At 27.2% G+C, this 20,058-nt stretch overlaps 1 protein-coding gene across 2 annotated transcripts in view; it reads right to left on the reverse strand.

Annotated features, from left to right (window-relative positions):
* Positions 1-20,058, reverse strand: part of LOC145248219 (uncharacterized) — a 501,013-nt gene that overhangs the window by 1,138 nt on the left and 479,817 nt on the right. For both annotated transcript variants that reach the window (XM_080110085.1, XM_080110086.1), the window contains 3 exons: positions 9,775-9,884; positions 5,543-5,874; positions 1-2,395 (listed from right to left, as the gene is read on the reverse strand). The exon at positions 1-2,395 is cut by the window's left edge and continues 1,138 nt beyond it. In XM_080110085.1, the coding sequence (XP_079966211.1) occupies positions 258-2,395; positions 5,543-5,874; positions 9,775-9,884 (2,580 nt within the window). In that variant the 3' untranslated portion in view covers positions 1-257. The remainder of the gene's footprint in view (positions 2,396-5,542; positions 5,875-9,774; positions 9,885-20,058) is intronic.

Below are 20,058 nucleotides of genomic sequence, written 5' to 3' on the forward strand. Positions count from 1 at the left end.
ATTGAAAAGATGTATTACTAAGCTCTACTTAATGTATATTGAATAGTGAGCTTTCACACGGCGATTTGCAATTAATTCGTATAGTTGAACCTAAACGACTTGTTATATTATAAGTTTCACTTTAACTATATACAGTTCGTTTTATAAAATCATTATTTCTTGTATATATTTATAAGGCATGCACATATATCTGCTATGAAATACATGTGTGCGCGTGTGTATGTGTGTGAAAAAAAAAGACAAACTGCATTTCGTTTTTATTTGATGTGATTGCGCAAGTGTGAAGGTTCAGTATTTGACGTCGCGAACTTGCCAATCATCTCTGATACACTCCAGGGTAATACTAGTTCCTTACTGTTTCTGTTGCTAGGTTTCATAGTTCTCTCCTGGTTAGCACCGAAGTCTGAAGACTGCGTTTTCGTGAGTGATTTTTTACGCGAAACGTAGTTTGAATTGTTGCCGTTCCTTTGACCCTTTTCCTGGTTTTGTTTAGTCTCAGTCGTTTTCGACGTCCTTCGACTAGGTTCTGTGTAACTCTCGGTTCTGTGCTGCGATTTGGCGCCGACAACCCTAAGCCGCTTCTCGACACTCTTGGACTCATCGTCACTACACAGAAAGTTCAGATTTGATTCCGATTTGCTCAGATTTCCCTGGAGTCTATTTGAAGAAGAAATTTCATTAGGAAGCATTGTTTTTCTTCGATTTTTCTTTTGATTATCTTGAAGAACTTTCCGAAACGTCACATTATTATTATTATTATCAGCAGCAGCAGCAGCAGCAGCAGTAGTAGTAGTAGTAGTAGTAGTAGTATCATTATTAGTTCTGCTACTATTATTACTACAATTGTTATTTTTGTTCAAAGCGTTTTTCTTATTAGCTTTGTTTAATTTCGGATCGAAACGTTTCATAAGATTCGGAACCGATACTTCAGGCTGTGGAATTTTTAAGCTGCCATCGTTGGAACCATTGTCGAATTCTTTCAGAGATTCCATATAAAGGTTTTCTGCAAAAGAACTTCTCTGTTGCTGCCGATATTTTTGATCCATGGCCTCTTTGTACGATGGTGGTTGCTTTGGTCTTCGCGGAACGCCCACAGAATCAGGCGGCGGAGAAGAATAGCTTCCTTCCATATTTATATTTGGCATCTCTTTCAAGAGGAGACGTTTCTCTGGTTGTTCTTCTATTCTGTAATCTAGCGGTATCCGCTCGCTTCTCACCAGTTTTTTAGTTTTAGGAGAAGAAGTGACAAGTTGTACGTCGTAGGTCATTGGATTTTTGCCGAAGTTTGAGGTGGGGTTTGTGCCTAATTCTTCAGTGGATACCGATTCCTTGCTGAATTCTTCATCATGTGTCGTAAGATTTCTGCCAGGCTTTGTACTGTTTAGTTTATTCCTGCCAGCGTTAACACGTGGTTTAATGTTTTGCAGAAGAACGCATGGTGGCGGCGACAATGGAAAATTTCTCTGAATTCGATCGTAGGAGAGTCTTGGCGAAGATTCCATGGACGATTTCTTTGTGGAATCTGGATTGTTCTCGTTGTGAAAGAGGGCCAGTCTTATTTCCGTTTCGTTTTGTATTTCTGTCTTTGGAGTAGAAGGATAAGAATTCCGTGGAGCAAGAGGCAGGTGTTTTCTCTCAGAAACATGCGGGTGCCTATAATTCTGTTGTTGCTTCTGTTGATGCTGGAAGTGATGCTGCGACACCAATTTCTGCTCTTGTTCCTCGGTAGCATCCAAGAGCATCACTCGTCCAGGGTTTTCGTGGATAACTCTACTTTGATCTCTGTTGAGAGATTCCTCGTGGTTATAATTACGAGAGATGAATTGAAGCTCTTCTTCTCCAGACTTATCGTGAGGCTTCGTTGTCGCAACTATTGAGGATGGACATTCTGCTATCATTATTATAGGTTTCCTGTTGGCTTGCATCGAATGTACATTTTTACTAACATAGACTGGAAATTTCCTACTATCCCTGGGTAAATTTGGTGTACAACTGTGTAAATCGTTTTCAGACTGTGAGGAACTCTCTCTTTTGGTATGGAGCAACGGTGCCATGTTATCAATTGACGTCATTGACATGTGTTTGGAAACAAGATTTTGCCGATGCTTCCGGGGTGGTGGAATCGGACGGGTGGAACTGTTTGAAGCCAAGCTACCAGTTGAATCCTCTGACTCCTGACTGTCATTTTTATAGGGTGATTTCTTTCTGAAACGAATCTTTTCATCCATATTTGTGGCATGCTCTCTGGGATATTGTGGCTCAGTAAAGCCAAATTCTTGGTCAGACAGCCGGTCGGAGGTCACCTTGCTAATGGGGGACAAACGCGAATTTGAACTTTCTGTCTCGGCATTGCTTAAATCTCTGTCAAGTGAAGAATTATCGCTTTGTTGTAAACCTATAAATAGAAGAAACAAAAATTAAATTCTAAGTAACCGTTCCATCGAGAAGCACAACATTTACTGAGTTAAAATACATATTAGGTTGAGAAGAAAGTTCTTGCAGAATTTTTACATTGGATTTTAAATGATGTATTTTCAAATAAATTTTCGCTATAATACTTTTATTTTCTATATCATTTTAAAGAGAGAGCTTTTCACTCTAGCTAATCCGTTTAAATTACAGTTGTTTTAAAACAATTATTTCTTCTTTTCAGAACGTTGGATACAAGATGGGAAAAAGCAAATTCACACAATCTTTTTTATTTCATTTCAAGTTAGGTCGAAAAACTGCTGAAACAGCTCGCGATATCAACGAAGCGTTTGGTCCAGAAACCACTACTGAACGCACAGCACAATTATGGTTTAAGAAATTTCATGGCGGCGACGAGAGTCTTAAAGATGATGAGTATAGTGGTCGGCCATCGAATGTTGACAACGCTCAATTAAGAGCCTAAGTTGAAGCCAATCCACGAGCGACTGTTCAAGAACTTGCTTCTGAATTAGACGATGTTCAACCACTTGAGAGAGATTGAAAAGACAATAAAACTTGATAAATAGGTGCCTCATGAATTGAACGACAATCAAGAGAAACGCCGTTATGAAGTCTCTTTTATGCAACAAGAACGACCCGTTTCTGAACAGGGTTGTAACTTGTGATGAAAAGTGGGTTCTTTACGAAAACCGGTTACACTCAGCTCAGTAGTTACACACCGATGAAGCTTAACGGCCCTGAAGCCAGAGGGGCACCAAAAGAAGCTCATGCTGACTGTCTGATGGTCTGCTACCGGTCTCATCCATTACAGTTTTTGAATGCAGGCGAAACCATTATAATAGAGAAGTACTGTCAACAAATGGATGAAATGCATCAGAAACTTTGACAATAACACCCAGCATTAGTCAACAGAAAAGGTCCAATTCTCCTCCACGACAATTCCCGACCAGACGTTGCTAAATCGACCCTGCAGAAGTTGAAAGAATTGGGCTACGAAACTCTGCCTCATTCGCCATACTCTCCAGACCTCTCACCTACTGACTACCACTTTTTCAAGCATCTTGACAAATATTCTGCATGAGAAATGCTTTAAATGCTTAAGCGATATCAAAAACACCTTCAGCAACTTCATCACAACCAGAACGCAAGATTTTTATGTTACCGGCTTAAATATGCTTGTTTTGCGTTGGCAGAAATGTGTTGAACCTAGTGGTGCTTATTTTGATTTTTTTTTCTTTACATGATAGTCACCACTTATCAAGGCCCTGAGGCTACTCGGGGATAAGGGTTATCGCAATGGGACAATATCGTAGTAATCATTAATAATGGAGATCTGATAAAGTGTCTCACTTAAGGGGGCGGTTTATCAAGAACTTTTATTTTCCAGGAATATTGGGGATAGAAAAGCGCTCATAAATCCAAGTCAGTTTAAGATGGTCTCCAGTGTGATGCAACGTTAATAGACCGAGGTTGTTGGACTTAAAGATATCCAAGTTGTAGTCAGGTGGGAAACAGGCAAACGGCAGAGAGTTCCACAGGTGTACACTTCTATGAAAGAAGCTTTGATCATGGAATCTACGTTTTGATTTAGGCACAGATAAAGAGTGGGGAAAATTACTAACAGTGGTTTCAGCTATTTTTGTTTGAGCAGAGATATATTCATCTGAATTTCAAACTTGACCGCAAGAACTTTCTTGTCAAGCTGATACAATTGTTTTACGATTAATTTTAATCAGAAAGACAAATTTTGAATGTAGAACAATGTTAAGAAATCATAATTTCAAGATTTTGATGATGAAATAATACTAGGTCATGATTAAGAACGTTTGGTGAAATGAACATGATTTTATTTATTATTATTATTATTATTATTATTATTATTATTATTATTATTATTATCATTATTTCTGCATTTATTGGTTAACCTTTGACATGAAAACAGTGGCACTAGTTTTGCCACCCGAAGCTGTCGTAACATTACTCTCCTGCCAGCCGTTGATAATCAGTAGCAATAGGACAACAGCATATTCTTTTCATTTTTTTGACTCTCGAGTATATATCCGTTGATATCTTACATATCCAGTGTGATGCAACGTTAATAGACCGAGGTTGTTGAGAAAGTCATGCATGGTGTGACCTATCGCCTCACTCGTCTCCACAACGATCGGTTGGATCACAAATTTGTTTAGAAACCGAGAAATTTTTATTGGTTACAGTTCTCTGCTGTTGCTTCTGCTGCTACACTGAGAAACTAATTCAGTAGTTTACTTTTTTTTTAAGATTTACAATAAATAGACTGAAAAACTAACAAAATCTAAATAAACTGACCAATCTGATTCCATACATACGAACTGTACACTTTTATTGTCTGCAGAGAAAAAATATTGACTTGACAGAATATAAACCTACCTGAGAGCCTATCTTCAAACTCGTCAACCTAAAATTTACAGGTAACATGTTGTTACAAAGAATGCGGGTTTTCTTTACTGTGCTACAAAATTATTCTCACTAAAGAGCATCTTATATCTTTACACAATGAACCTAAACATGGAGTATTGTTGCCACATCTTGGCTGGTGCATCCTCCACTAGTCTCTTCTTTTTAAATAGGGTCGAAAAAAAAATCTAGTAGGTCAATTTCAAATCTAATAGGTCCCACACTATCAGCTAAGCTTCAACCTCTGCACTATGGCCGCAATATTGCATACTTTGATGGAATGTGCTCTAGTGAACTTGTAGCACTTGTGCTCCCTCCGACGTACTGACTAACCCGACAGATAGCAAAATTCTACCCCTTTACTCTTGAAGTCTTTAGATACTGGAGAGCCTTCTACTCTAATGGTTTCTTCATTCGAACTGCTAGAATTTGGAATTCCCTCCCTGTTTCCTGCTTTCCTTACTGTACTGACATTCAGAAGTTTAATTGTAATGTGAACAGATGTCTTGCGACTCAAATCCCTACAATTCCCTGTTAGATGATCACAAATAGTATCCCTTTACGACCAAGCTGCTACACACTTTGTTTGGGGGGGGGGGAGTGAAAAACAAAAAAAAAAAAAATAAATAAATCAATGATTCAAGAAGAATTTAAATTATTCATTCTAGATACCAACCTCCGGTTTCTTGGATGCTTAAGTTGCTATGAAAACTGTCCGTATCTGAATCGTCTTGAATTCTTTCAGGTGGCGCTGATGGGAACAATGAATGTACATCCTCCCCAAAGATCTGCTGGTAGTTTTCAATCATGTAAGTGACCACGTCCATAATCAGTGCCAAATCATTCGGGCGCTCCGGTTGCTTTGAGCCGAGTAAACTCGGGGAGATACATGTTGCCAAGTTTGGGGCTGACATCAGGTTTTCTGAGGATTTCTTGTTGATGAAGTAAAATACACACATAAGTTGCTGCAAAAGTCGCCGGTTGCCTGGCAACAAATCGCCCACCAAACTGGACAGAAGAAAAAGAAAATAAACAAGTGTGACTATTTAATATACTTTTCTATGCTAGAAAAAATACCTAGACTGTTTGCTCTTTTTGAGTTCCGATTTCTGATCCGCATAATGGACAATGGTGACAAGCAATTATTCTAATTCTTCTAATTAATGATTATCTTCCTCTTTGATATACGAAAGCACCTCTTTCACCATGTTAAGAACGGCTTTCTTATCGGCTTGTCCATGTCTAATTATCCAGCAAAATCAGCACCAGAAACCGGAATTAAATAGAGCAATCAATCTTGATAATCGCTAAGCTACTAATTCTAGGACAGGTAAAATTAATTGGAATAGAACACTTTTGTGTCTCCTTATGAAGATTAAAATCAAGATATAATGATACTAAACCTTAGGTCTAGAATCTTTATTGTAATTTTGATTCAAATCATTTACATTGATTTCGACTCTAGAAAATATTTTAAGTTTAAAGATATAAAGGGGAAAGGGTCTTAAGAAGAAATGCAAATTCAAGGAATCTTGCTTGATTCAAGATTTAAGACTCTCCTCGCCACCATGAAATTTCTTAAACCACCATTGTGCTGTGCGTTCAGTAGTGGTTCCTGGACCAAACACTTCATTGATATCACGAGCTGTTTCAGCAGTTTTTCAGCCTAGCTTGAAATGAAATAAAATTTGTGCTCATATTACACTTAAAAAACAAAAGTTTGCATCTTTAATTACGGGTAACAGCATGGAGAGATTGAAGAATAAAGCGACCACAACTGGCATGCGCCTGTTGCAAGGAAAAAGTAGTTCATGTGGAAGCGAACCTGGAAATGTTTGCTTTTGAAGTGATAGTCAAACGCACATTATTATGCAAAGTAGATGCTCTTGGCAGTCCAAGAGAGCTCAATAAAGGAAGTGACATATTTTACTCGACAGAAATCATTTTAGATGTTAAGCAGTTAAGCGTCGATCATGTGTGTTTCGATTAGTCGAGCATTCTTTTATGGTTCCTTAGTTTTGACATTTGTTTTCGGCTGCCACACTATTTGCCTAAAAGCTGAAGCCATTAATTGAATCAGAACGAATATTGCTGCTAAAGCATAATAACTTTTGAAAAGAACAAATTAAAAATATCTGTATTATTTGGATATCTCATCTTTCGTGTTATTTTCACAACGTTTCAGTCGATGCAACCTCCTTGTCGAACTTGGGAATCATTCTTTTGAACTTGCAAATCTGCACGGAATTTCAAATGGAACCCTGTATTTGATCCACAGGGGTAGCGTGCTCTCATTCCATCAACCATAAATGGATAGAAACGAGTTAGGAAGAGATGTAAGGTTAGGTGAGGTCAAATAGGCACACACATTACCTTTCCTCCTTTTGTGGCCTTCTGGCCTTGATATGTGGTGACTCTTGTGTAAAAAGCGACAACAAAACAGGTAAGTGACATGATGCATGATGTCACGGATATTAAGGTTGACAAGAAAATTAAGGTTTCAGTCAGTCTCTCTATAGGATTTGCACAGGGCACATTGCCAATAATGCTATAATAACTGAAAGAAAACTTTGATAATCGCCAAAAGTGAAATGTCCATCTAAGTTCTCAGTTCACTGCGTCAACCTATTTATCCTTGATAAGTTAGATAACTAATTACTTAAGAGAATACTAGTCAATTTCTCATGTGTAAACTGTGGCTTCACAAGAGAAGAGAGATGGAAACAAAATTGTTATCACACATGGCAGTATAGCTGCGACAACCGTCATGTCAATTGGACAATAAACATAAACCGGGCGCTTCTCTGTACACAACTCAACAAGGAACATACCGTCGATATCACCTGACATTGTACTAAACACTTCTATCAACATAGCCTGGCATGATTCCAAACAATTTCATCCATACAATCCTGAACAACTGTCAAAATGACCTGATACAATCCTGAACTTCATTGAAACGACACAGTGCCAGAGAAACCTCGGCAGTCACTCCCTGATCGACTCTGTCATTAGCTTTTTGTAGCTCTTGGATGAACTCGTTTTCTCCGTAGGTAGACTCGATTAAGATATTGGCATACAATTTTTTAACGCTTCTGTGCATGCTCGTCACCTTACATATTACTCTCCAAAACTAAACATTAAAAACTTTGAGCCATCTTTAGTCTCTTTTTCTATCCACGTAAAAAGAATTTTAATAAATGACCTTCTTCATGTGCACCTTTTTGAACTCAAAAATCTCTCTGGAATATCGAACTGGATTCTTTATTTAATCCCCAGCAATAAATTGTTCGCATTTCATCCACTACCACTGAGTGAAAATCTTAAATACTTCTTAATTGTATTCTTAGTATCGTCTTTACTGACTATAACATCTTAATCTGCCGAAAACTGTCACCTATAACTAGGTCTATGACAAGAGAATATTCTTTTCATTATTTTGACTATCAAGTATATATCATTGATTGAGATTGTCGAACTGACTTCCTCATCTTGGTTGTTATAGTCACAACGTTTCGGCCGTTTTGCCCTTCGGCGTTCATCAGGTGTTTTGTATCGAACTGGGGAACCGTTTGTTAGAAGTCTCGAACCCAACCCTTTATTATTATTACGGGGATACCGTGTTCAAACTCCAGCTAGGCTCTGAGACATAGTTGCTGATTCTCTGTTTTGAATGTTACTTTTCACTGCCTTCGTTCAGGATTGAACTCAGCACCCTTGGGTAACTGTAAACTTTGATACGTCTAGGACCACTCGGCCATATGTCACTAGTTTGATACAAAACACCTGATGAAGGCCGGAGGGCAAAACGGCTGAAACGTTGTGACTATAACAACCAAGATGAGGAAGTCAGTCCGACAATCTCAATCAATGAAAACACCTCATCTCAAAAATACAGACAATTACTAAGTATATATCAGTTTATATCATATCGTTTTATATGGAGTGATGTGCTTCACGTTTGATTAACTGTGTCTAACTGTGTCAGATATATACTCGAGAGTCAAAAACAATGATAAGAATATTCTCTTGTCATAGCCCTAGTTATGACTTAGCACTTTTTCTGGTGTGCCGCGGGTCTATGTACTAATCCAATATGAAGATACTTGGTATTTCTGAATTTTTGGGATGAGGATTGATAATTTGTATTATTTGAATTATTCAAACTACTGTTCTCATCTTGAGTGCTAATTGCACAACGTTTCGGCCAGCGTAACTTTAGTCACGGTGTGGAGAACCACAGCAATAAGCGCCAATGGTTGGCATGTGTCCTCTGTAGAGAAGCGCTGGAATTCAAACCCGAAATCTGTTCGATACGAAAAATAAGAATATAAATGCAAATTTACGCAGTTTTTTTTTTTGTAGGGGGGGGGTCGCGGCATGAGATTGTTTCGTACACGTGAGGTTGTTGTAAGTTGTGAAGAAAACAAAAAGTAGAATTACGACGGCGGCGAGGGAGAAATAATAGAACGTTGACTGTTAAGAAGAAATTCAAATCCTAACCATCTTTTTCTGCTACACTGCTTTGAGGATAAGCCAACGTTTCGTTGTGAAAGAAACACGGACACAATTTCCAAGTTGTTTGCTCTTAACTGAAATGAATTTATGTGACTAAAATAGGGATTAATTTCCAGAAAAAAATATATATATCGACAATCTTTCAGTAACCTCCGACCTTCTTCAGGTGTAGCTTGTCGAACTGAAGAATCTTGCTGTTAAAATCGTTTGAAAGATTCCAGAGTTTAACGCATTACACTTGAAGCAGGTTGGAGGTTACATCGGCCAAAAACTTCGTCTGCTGCTGCTACTTTCCCACGCACTCATATGCACTATGTGACACTTACATCAAGTGGTTTTATCCCTTGTCTGGAGCGGAGGCAAAACAAAAAAACAAAAAAATATATTTACCTCTGAATTTTTGCCAGTTTTTCTGTGTCGTTCAAAAGTCTTCCAGTCTCAAGCCAATCGGGATATTTATCTTCCATCAAAAGTCCTTGCGGAATACTTCGCAGATATTCCTGTAATAATGGAGTAAAAATATTTGAAAACAGATTCTACTACATTTTTTTTTTAACTAATAAGTCGCCACTTATCGAGGCAAAAAGCCACCCAGGGATAAGGGTTAAAGTTCAAATTCTATCAAATCGATTGCATGCTAATACTGTTGGAAAACGTATGAACCTCTTCCTGTTTTACAAGTATTTTAACGAAATGTACTCTGATGAGCTCATAGCACTTGTCTCTCCTCCATGTACATATTCCCGACTAACCCAACAAGCAGCAAAATCCCACTTCTTCACTGTTGAGGTCTCTAGATGCAATAAAGCTTTTTACTTTAACAGTTTCATGCTTAGGACTACTAGAATTTGGAATTCCCTCCCTCTTTCCTGCTTCCCTTACTGTACTGGCATGCAGAAGTTTAAATGTAATATGAACAAAAATCTCGCTACTCAACTCTCCACAGTCCCTTGTTTGACAAGATCCCAAATAGTAACCCCTTACATCCAATTGGCAATAAATATTCCGACTAACCTGACAAGCCGCAAAATCCCACCCTTTCACTGTAGAGATCCATACATGCCAGAAAACCTTCTGGTCTCCTGCTTTCCTGACTGTACTCTCATGCAGAAGTGCATGTATGGACCTCTTCAGCGAAGGGGTAGGATTTTGCAGTCTTGTTTGGGGTGAAAAATATTTTAAAGAACCTTCTTTATATCTTCAAAAATTTATTCATGATGTTTGGTTTGGTTGTTTTGCTTTACGGCATATCAACCCTTTTAAGATTATTTAATACCGATTCTAGTTGTGTTGGTAATGGTTTTTATGTTTTAAGTTTTATATATAGTCAAATATCAAATCTTTATTCAAATATTATTCATATTGTTTGATTTGGTTGTTTACAGAGGAAAATTGTTATTGATTTTTTTTTTCTGTTTTTTTTTTAATTTTTTTGCGGGGCTTTGATTGAGTTTTGCAAACAGAAATCTATACTCCAATATTTTTTTTGTATTTTTATTCTTATTAAACACTTTTTTTGTATTTATATTCCTATTAAAAACCTTTATTGTATTTATATTCTCGTAACCATCTTTTTTTTGTATTTATATTCTTATAAAAAATCTTTTTGTATTTTTATTCTTATTAAAAACTTTTTTTGTATTTATATTCTTATTAAAAATTTTTTTGTATTTTTATTCTTATTAAAAACTTTTTTGTATTTTTGTTCTTATTAAAAACTTTTTTTGTGCATTTATATTCTTATTAAAAACTTTTTGTATTTATATTCTTATTAAAAAACTCATTTTTGTATTTATATTCTCATTAAAAACTTTTTTTTGTATTTATATTCTTATTAAAAACTTTTTTTGTGTATTTATATTCTTATTAAAAACTTTTTTTTGTATTTTTGTTCTTATTAAAAACATTTTTGTGTATTTATATTCTTATTAAAAACTTTTTTTGTATTTATATTCTTATTAAAAAACTCATTTTTGTATTTATATTCTAATTAAAAACTTTTTTTTGTATTTATATTCTAATTAAAAACTTTTTTTGTATTTTTATTCTTATTAAAAACTTTTTTTGTATTTTTATTCTTATTAAAAACTTTTTTTGTGTATTTATATTCTTATTAAAAACTTTTTTGTATTTATATTCTTATTAAAAACTTTTTTGTATTTATATTCTTATTAAAAAACTCATTTTTGTATTTATATTCTAATAAAAACTTTTTTTGTATTTTTATTCTTATTAAAAACTTTTTTTTTATTTATATTCTTATTAAAAACTTTTTTTGTATTTATATTCTTATTAAAAACTTTTTTGTATTTATATTCTTATTCAAAAACTAATTTTTGTATTTATATTCTAATTAAAAACTTTTTTTTGTATTTTTATTATTATTAAAAACTTTTTTTTGTATTAATATTCTTATTAAAAACTTTTTTTTGTATTTTTGTTCTTATTAAAAACTTTTTTGTATATTTATATTCTTATTAAAAAACTTTTTTTGTATTTATATTCTTATTAAAAAACTCATTTTTGTATTTATATTCTAATTAAAAACTTTTTTTTGTATTTATATTCTAATTAAAAACTTTTTTTGTATTTACATTCTTATTAAAAACTTTTTTTTTGTATTTATATTCTTATTAAAAACTTTTTTTGTATTTATATTCTTATTAAAAACTTTTTTGTATTTATATTCTTATTTAAAAACTAATTTTTGTATTTATATTCTAATTAAAAACCTTTTTTTGTATTTTTATTCTTATTAAAAACTTTTTTGTATTTATATTCTTATTAAAACCTTTTTTGTATTTATATTCTTATTAAAACATTTTTTTGTATTTATATTCTTTTTAAACACTTTTTTGTTGTATTTATATTCTTATTAAAAACTTTTTTGTATTTTTATTCTTATTAAAAACTTTTTTTGTGTATTTATATTCTTATTAAAAACTTTTTTTGTGTATTTTTATTCTTATAAAAAACTTTTTTTGTGTATTTATATTGTTATTAAAAACATTTTTTGTATTTTTATTCTTATTAAAAAACTTTTTTTGTATTTTTATTCTTATTAAAAAACATTTTCTTGTATTTATATTCTTATTAAAAACTTTTTTTGTATTTATATTCTAATTAAAAACGTTTTTTGTATTTATATTCTTATTTAAAACTTTTTTTGTATTTTTATTCTTATTAAAAACTTTATTTGTGTATTTATATTCTTATTAAAAACTTTTTTTGTGTATTTATATTCTTATTAATAACTTTTTTTGTGTATTTTTATTCTTATTAAAAACTTTTCTTGTGTATTTATATTCTCCTTAAGACAACGTTTAAACAGTTTTGTAACTATGGGCACTAGTTCAGGTTGAAGTTTTTTGAGTACTATAATTGGAATTCCGTCAGGGCCAGTTGCTTTACTGGAATCAAGGTTTTTGATTAGCTTGGCAACATCACATACAGATATACGTATATCACATAGCGTGTTTTCTGATACAGGAGGAAATATTGGGGGTTGGTGGCCTTGGTCGCAAAGGGTAGAATTAGCTGCAAAGTTCTTGACAAAGAGTTTGGTTTTGTCTGATGCTGACGAGATTACCTCAGGTCCATTGATAATAGTTGGGATGGAGCACACGCTTCTGTTCAGGATTCTGTTTGCTATGTATTTATATTCTTATTAAAAACTTTTTTGTTAATTTATATTCTTATTAAAACGTTTTTGTTGTATTTATATTCTTATTAAAAACATTTTCTTGTATTTATATTCTTAAAAAACTTTTTTGTATTTATATTCTTATTAAAAACATTTTTTTGCATTTATATTCTTATTAAAAACTTTTTTTATTTTTATTCTTATTAAAACATTTTTTTGTATTTATATTCTTATTAAAAACTTTTTTTTATTTTTATTCTTATTAAAACATTTTTTTGTATTTATATTCTTATTAAAAACTTTTTTGCATTTATATTCTTATTAAAAACTTTTTTTTGTATTTTTATTCCTATTAAAAAACTTTTTTGTTGTATTTATATTCTTATTAAAAACATTTTTTTGTATTTATATTCTTATTAAAAACTTTGTTTTGTATTTATATTCGCATTAAAAACTTTTTTTGTATTTATATTCTCATTAAAAACTTTTTTTGTGTATTTATATTCTTATTAAAAACTTTTTTTGTATTTATATTCTCATTAAACACTTTTTTTTGTATTTATATTCTCATTAAAAACTTTTTTTGTATTTATATTCTAATTAAAAACCTTTTTTGTATTTATATTCTAATTAAAAACCTTTTTTGTATTTATATTCTTATTAAAAACCTTTTTTGTATTTATATTCTTATTAAAAACGTTTTTTGTATTTTTATTCTAATAAAAAACCTTTTTTGTATTTATATTCTAATTAAAAACCTTTTTTGTATTTATATTCTAATTAAAAACCTGTTTTGTATTTATATTTATATTAAAAACCTTTTTTGTATTTATATTCTTATTAAAAACGTTTTTTGTATTTTTATTCTCATTAAAAACTTTTTTGTGTATTTATATTCTTATTAAACACTTTTTTGTATTTATATTCTAATTAAAAACTTTTTTGTTGTATTTAAATTCTTATTAAAAACTTTTTTTTGTATTAATATTCTTATTAAAAACTTTTTTTTGTATTTTTGTTCTTATTAAAAACTTTTTTGTATATTTATATTCTTATTAAAAAACTTTTTTTGTATTTATATTCTTATTAAAAAACTCATTTTTGTATTTATATTCTAATTAAAACCTTTTTTTTGTATTTATATTCTAATTAAAAACTTTTTTTGTATTTACATTCTTATTAAAAACTTTTTTTTTGTATTTATATTCTTATTAAAAACTTTTTTTTGTATTTATATTCTTATTAAAAACTTTTTTGTATTTATATTCTTATTTAAAAACTAATTTTTGTATTTATATTCTAATTAAAAACCTTTTTTTGTATTTTTATTCTTATTAAAAACTTTTTTGTATTTATATTCTTATTAAAACCTTTTTTGTATTTATATTCTTTTTAAACACTTTTTTGTTGTATTTATATTCTTATTAAAAACATTTTTGTATTTTTATTCTTATTAAAAACTTTTTTTGTGTATTTATATTCTTATTAAAAACTTTTTTTGTGTATTTTTATTCTTATAAAAAACTTTTTTTGTGTATTTATATTGTTATTAAAAACATTTTTTGTATTTTTATTCTTATTAAAAAACTTTTTTTGTATTTTTATTCTTATTAAAAAACATTTTCTTGTATTTATATTCTTATTAAAAACTTTTTTTGTATTTATATTCTAATTAAAAACGTTTTTTTATTTATATTCTTATTTAAAACTTTTTTTGTGTATTTTTATTCTTATTAAAAACTTTTTTTGTGTATTTATATTCTTATTAAAAACTTTTTTTGTGTATTTATATTCTTATTAAAAACTTTTTTTGTGTATTTTTATTCTAATTAAAAACTTTTCTTGTGTATTTATATTCTCCTTAAGACAACGTTTAAACAGTTTTGTAACTATGGGCACTAGTTCAGGTTGAAGTTTTTTGAGTACTATAATTGGAATTCCGTCAGGGCCAGTTGCTTTACTGGAATCAAGGTTTTTGATTAGCTTGGCAACATCACATACAGATATACGTATATCACATAGCGTGTTTTCTGATACAGGAGGAAATATTGGGGGTTGGTGGCCTTGGTCGCAAAGGGTAGAATTAGCTGCAAAGTTCTTGACAAAGAGTTTGGTTTTGTCTGATGCTGACGAGATTACCTCAGGTCCATTGATAATAGTTGGGATGGAGCACACGCTTCTGTTCAGGATTCTGTTTGCTATGTATTTATATTCTTATTAAAAACTTTTTTGTTAATTTATATTCTTATTAAAACGTTTTTGTTGTATTTATATTCTTATTAAAAACATTTTCTTGTATTTATATTCTTATTAAAAACCTTTTTTGTATTTATATTCTTATTAAAAACATTTTTTTGCATTTATATTCTTATTAAAAACTTTTTTTTATTTTTATTCTTATTAAAACATTTTTTTGTATTTATATGCTTATTAAAAACTTTTTTTTTTTTTTATTCTTATTAAAACATTTTTTTGTATTTATATTCTTATTAAAAACTTTTTTGCATTTATATTCTTATTAAAACTTTTTTTTTGTATTTTTATTCCTATTAAAAAACTTTTTTGTTGTATTTATATTCTTATTAAAAACATTTTTTTGTATTTATATTCTTATTAAAAACTTTTTTTTGTATTTATATTCGCATTAAAAACTTTTTTTGTATTTATATTCTCATTAAAAACTTTTTTTGTGTATTTATATTCTTATTAAAAACTTTTTTTGTATTTATATTCTCATTAAACACTTTTTTTTGTATTTATATTCTCATTAAAAACTTTTTTTGTATTTATATTCTAATTAAAAACCTTTTTTGTATTTATATTCTAATTAAAAACCTTTTTTGTATTTATATTCTTATTAAAAACCTTTTTTGTATTTATATTCTTATTAAAAACGTTTTTTGTATTTTTATTCTAATAAAAAACCTTTTTTGTATTTATATTCTAATTAAAAACCTTTTTTGTATTTATATTCTAATTAAAAACCTTTTTTGTATTTATATTTATATTAAATACCTTTTTTGTATTTATATTCTCATTAAAAACTTTTTTGTATTTATATTCTAATTAAAAACCTTTTTTGTATTTATATTTATATTAAATACCTTTTTTGTATTTATATTCTTATTAAAAACGTTTTTTGTATTTTTATTCTCATTAAAAACTTTTTTGTGTATTTATATTCTTATTAAACACTTTTTTGTATTTATATTCTTATTAAAAACTTTTTTTGTATTTATATTCTCATTAAAAACTTTTTTTGTATTTATATTCTTATTAAAAACTTTTTTGTATTTATATTCTTATTAAAAACTTTTTTTTGTATTTTTATTCTTATTAAAAAAATTTTTTTGGTATTTATATTCTCATTAAAAACTTTTTTTGTATTTATATTCTCATTAAAAACGGTTTTTGTATTTATATTCTTATTAAAAACCTTTATTTTTTGTATTTATATTCTTATTAAAAACGTTTTTTGTATTTATATTCTTATTAAAAACTTGTTTTTGTATTTATATTCTTATTAAACACTTTTATTTTTTGTATTTATATTCTCATTAAAAACGTTTTTTGTATTTATATTCTTATTAAACACTTTTTTTTGTATTTATATTTTATTAAAAACTTTTTTTTGTATTTATATTCTCATTAAAAACTTTTTTGTATTTATATTCTCATTAAAAACGTTTTTTGTATTTATATTCTTTTTAAATACCTTTATTTTTTGTATTTATATTCTCATTAAAAACGGTTTTTGTATTTATATTCTTATTAAAAACTTTTTTGTATTTATATTCTTATTAAAAACCTTTATTTTTTGTATTTATATTCTCATTAAAAACATTTTTTGTATTTATATTCTTATTAAAAACCTTTATTTTTTGTATTTATATTCTTATTAAAAACGTTTTTTGTATTTATATTCTTATTAAAAACTTTTTTTGTATTTATATTCTCATTAAAAACTTTTTTTGTATTTATATTCTTATTAAAAACTTTTTTGTATTTATATTCTTATTAAAAACTTTTTTTTGTATTTTTATTCTTATTAAAAAAATTTTTTTGGTATTTATATTCTCATTAAAAACTTTTTTTGTATTTATATTCTCATTAAAAACGGTTTTTGTATTTATATTCTTATTAAAAACCTTTATTTTTTGTATTTATATTCTTATTAAAAACGTTTTTTGTATTTATATTCTTATTAAAAACTTGTTTTTGTATTTATATTCTTATTAAACACTTTTATTTTTTGTATTTATATTCTCATTAAAAACGTTTTTTGTATTTATATTCTTATTAAACACTTTTTTTTGTATTTATATTCTTATTAAAAACTTTTTTTTGTATTTATATTCTCATTAAAAACTTTTTTTGTATTTATATTCTCATTAAAAACGTTTTTTGTATTTATATTCTTTTTAAATACCTTTATTTTTTGTATTTATATTCTCATTAAAAACGGTTTTTGTATTTATATTCTTATTAAAAACTTTTTTGTATTTATATTCTTATTAAAAACCTTTATTTTTTGTATTTATATTCTCATTAAAAACATTTTTTGTATTTATATTCTTATTAAAAACCTTTATTTTTTTGTATTTATATTCTTATTAAAAACGTTTTTTGTATTTATATTCTCATTAAAAACGTTTTTTGTATTTATATTCTTATTAAAAACCTTTATTTTTTGTATTTATATTCTTATTAAAAACGTTTTTTGTATTTATATTTTCATTAAAAACGTTTTTTGGAATTTATATTTTTATTAAAAACTTTTTTTTGTATTTATGTTCTTATTAAAAACTGTTTTGTACTTATATTCTTATTAAAAACTTTTTTGTATTTATATTCTTATTAAAAACTTTTTTGTATTTATATTCTCATTAAAAACTTTTTTTGTATTTATATTCTTATTAAAAACTTTTTTTGTACTTATATTCTTATTAAAAAATTTTTGTATTTATATTCTCATTAATAACTTTTTTGTATTTATATTCTTATTAAAAACGTTTTTTGTATTTATATTCTCATTAAAAACGTTTTTTGTATTTATATTCTCATTAAAAACTTTTTTTGTACTTATATTTTTATTAAAAACCTTTTTTTTTGTATTTATATTCTCATTAAAAACTTTTTTGTATTTATATTCTTTTTTAAACACTTTTTTGGTATTTATATTCTTTTTAAAAACTTTTTTGTTGTATTTAAATTCTTATTAAAAAACTTTTTTTGTATTCATATTCTTATTAAAAACCTTTTTTGTTTTTATATTCTCATTAAAAACGTTTTTGTATTTATATTCTTTTTTAAACACTTTTTTTGTATTTATATTCTTATTAAAAACTTTTTTGTATTTATATTCTTATTAAAAACTTTTTTTGTATTTATATTCTTATTAAAAACTTTTTTGTATTTGTATTCTTTTTTAAAACCTTTTTCTGTATTTATATTCTTATTAAAAACTTTTTTGTATTCATATTTTTATTAAAAACTTTTTTTTGTATTTTTATTCTTATTAAAAACGTTAGTGTTGTATTTATCTTCTTATTAAAAACTTTTTTGTATTTATATTCTCATTAAAAACTTTTTTGTGTTTATATTGTTATTAAAAACTTTTTTTTGTATTTTTATTCTCATTAAAAAACTTTTTTGTGTATTTATATTCTTATTAAAAACTTTTTTTTGTATTTATATTCTTATTAAAAACTTTTTTGTATTATATTCTTATTAAAAACTTTTTTGTATTTATATTCTCATTAAAAACTTTTTTGTATTTATATTCTTATTAAAAACTTTTTTGTATTTATATTCTCATTAAAAACTTTTTTGTATTTATATTCATATTAAAAACTTTTTGTTGTATTTATATTCTTATTAAAAACTTTTTTTGTATTTATATTCTCATTAAAAACTTTTTTTTGTATTTATATTCTTATTAAAAACTTTTTTTGTATTTATATTCTTATTAAAAACGTTTTTTGTATTTACATTCTTATTAAAAACTTTTTTTGCATTTATATTCTCATTAAAAACTTTTTTTGTATTTATATTCTCATTAAAAACTTTTTTTGTATTTATATTCTTATTAAAAACATTTATTTATTTATATTCTTATTAAAAACTTTTTTTGTATTTATATTCTTATTAAACACTTTTTTTGTATTTATATTCTTATTAAAAACCTTTTTTTGTATTTATATTCTCATTAAAAACTTTTTTTGTATTTATATTCTTATTAAAAACTTTTTTTTGTATTTATATTCTCATTAAAAACCTTTTTTTGTATTTATATTCTCATTAAAAACTTTTTTTGTATTTATATTCTTTTTAAAAACCTTTATTTTTTGTATTTATATTCTCATTAAAAACGGTTTTTGTATTTATATTCTTATTAAAAACTTTTTTGTATTTATATTCTTATTAAAAACCTTTTTTTTTTTGTATTTATATTCTCATTAAAAACATTTTTTGTATTTATATTCTTATTAAAAACCTTTATTTTTTGTATTTATATTCTTATTAAAAACCTTTATTTTTTGTATTTATATTCTTATTAAAAACGTTTTTTGTATTTATATTCTCATTAAAAACGTTTTTTGTATTTATATTCTTATTAAAAACCTTTATTTTTTGTATTTATATTCTTATTAAAAACGTTTTTTGTATTTATATTTTCATTAAAAACGTTTTTTGGAATTTATATTTTCATTAAAAACTTTTTTTTGTATTTATGTTCTTATTAAAAACTGTTTTGTACTTATATTCTTATTATAAACTTTTTTGTATTTATATTCTTATTAAAAACTTTTTTGTATTTATATTCTCATTAAAAACTTTTTTTGTATTTATATTCTTATTAAAAACTTATTTTGTACTTATATTCTTATTAAAAACTTTTTTTGTATTTATATTCTCATTAATAACTTTTTTGTATTTCTATTCTTATTAAAAACGTTTTTTTGTATTTATATTCTCATTAAAAACGTTTTTTGTATTTATATTCTCATTAAAAACTTTTTTTGTACTTA

This window comes from Euprymna scolopes, chromosome 26, assembly GCF_053919585.1.
Source record: "Euprymna scolopes isolate OS-2025 chromosome 26, ASM5391958v1, whole genome shotgun sequence".
NCBI classification, from domain to species: Eukaryota; Metazoa; Mollusca; class Cephalopoda; order Sepiida; family Sepiolidae; genus Euprymna; species Euprymna scolopes.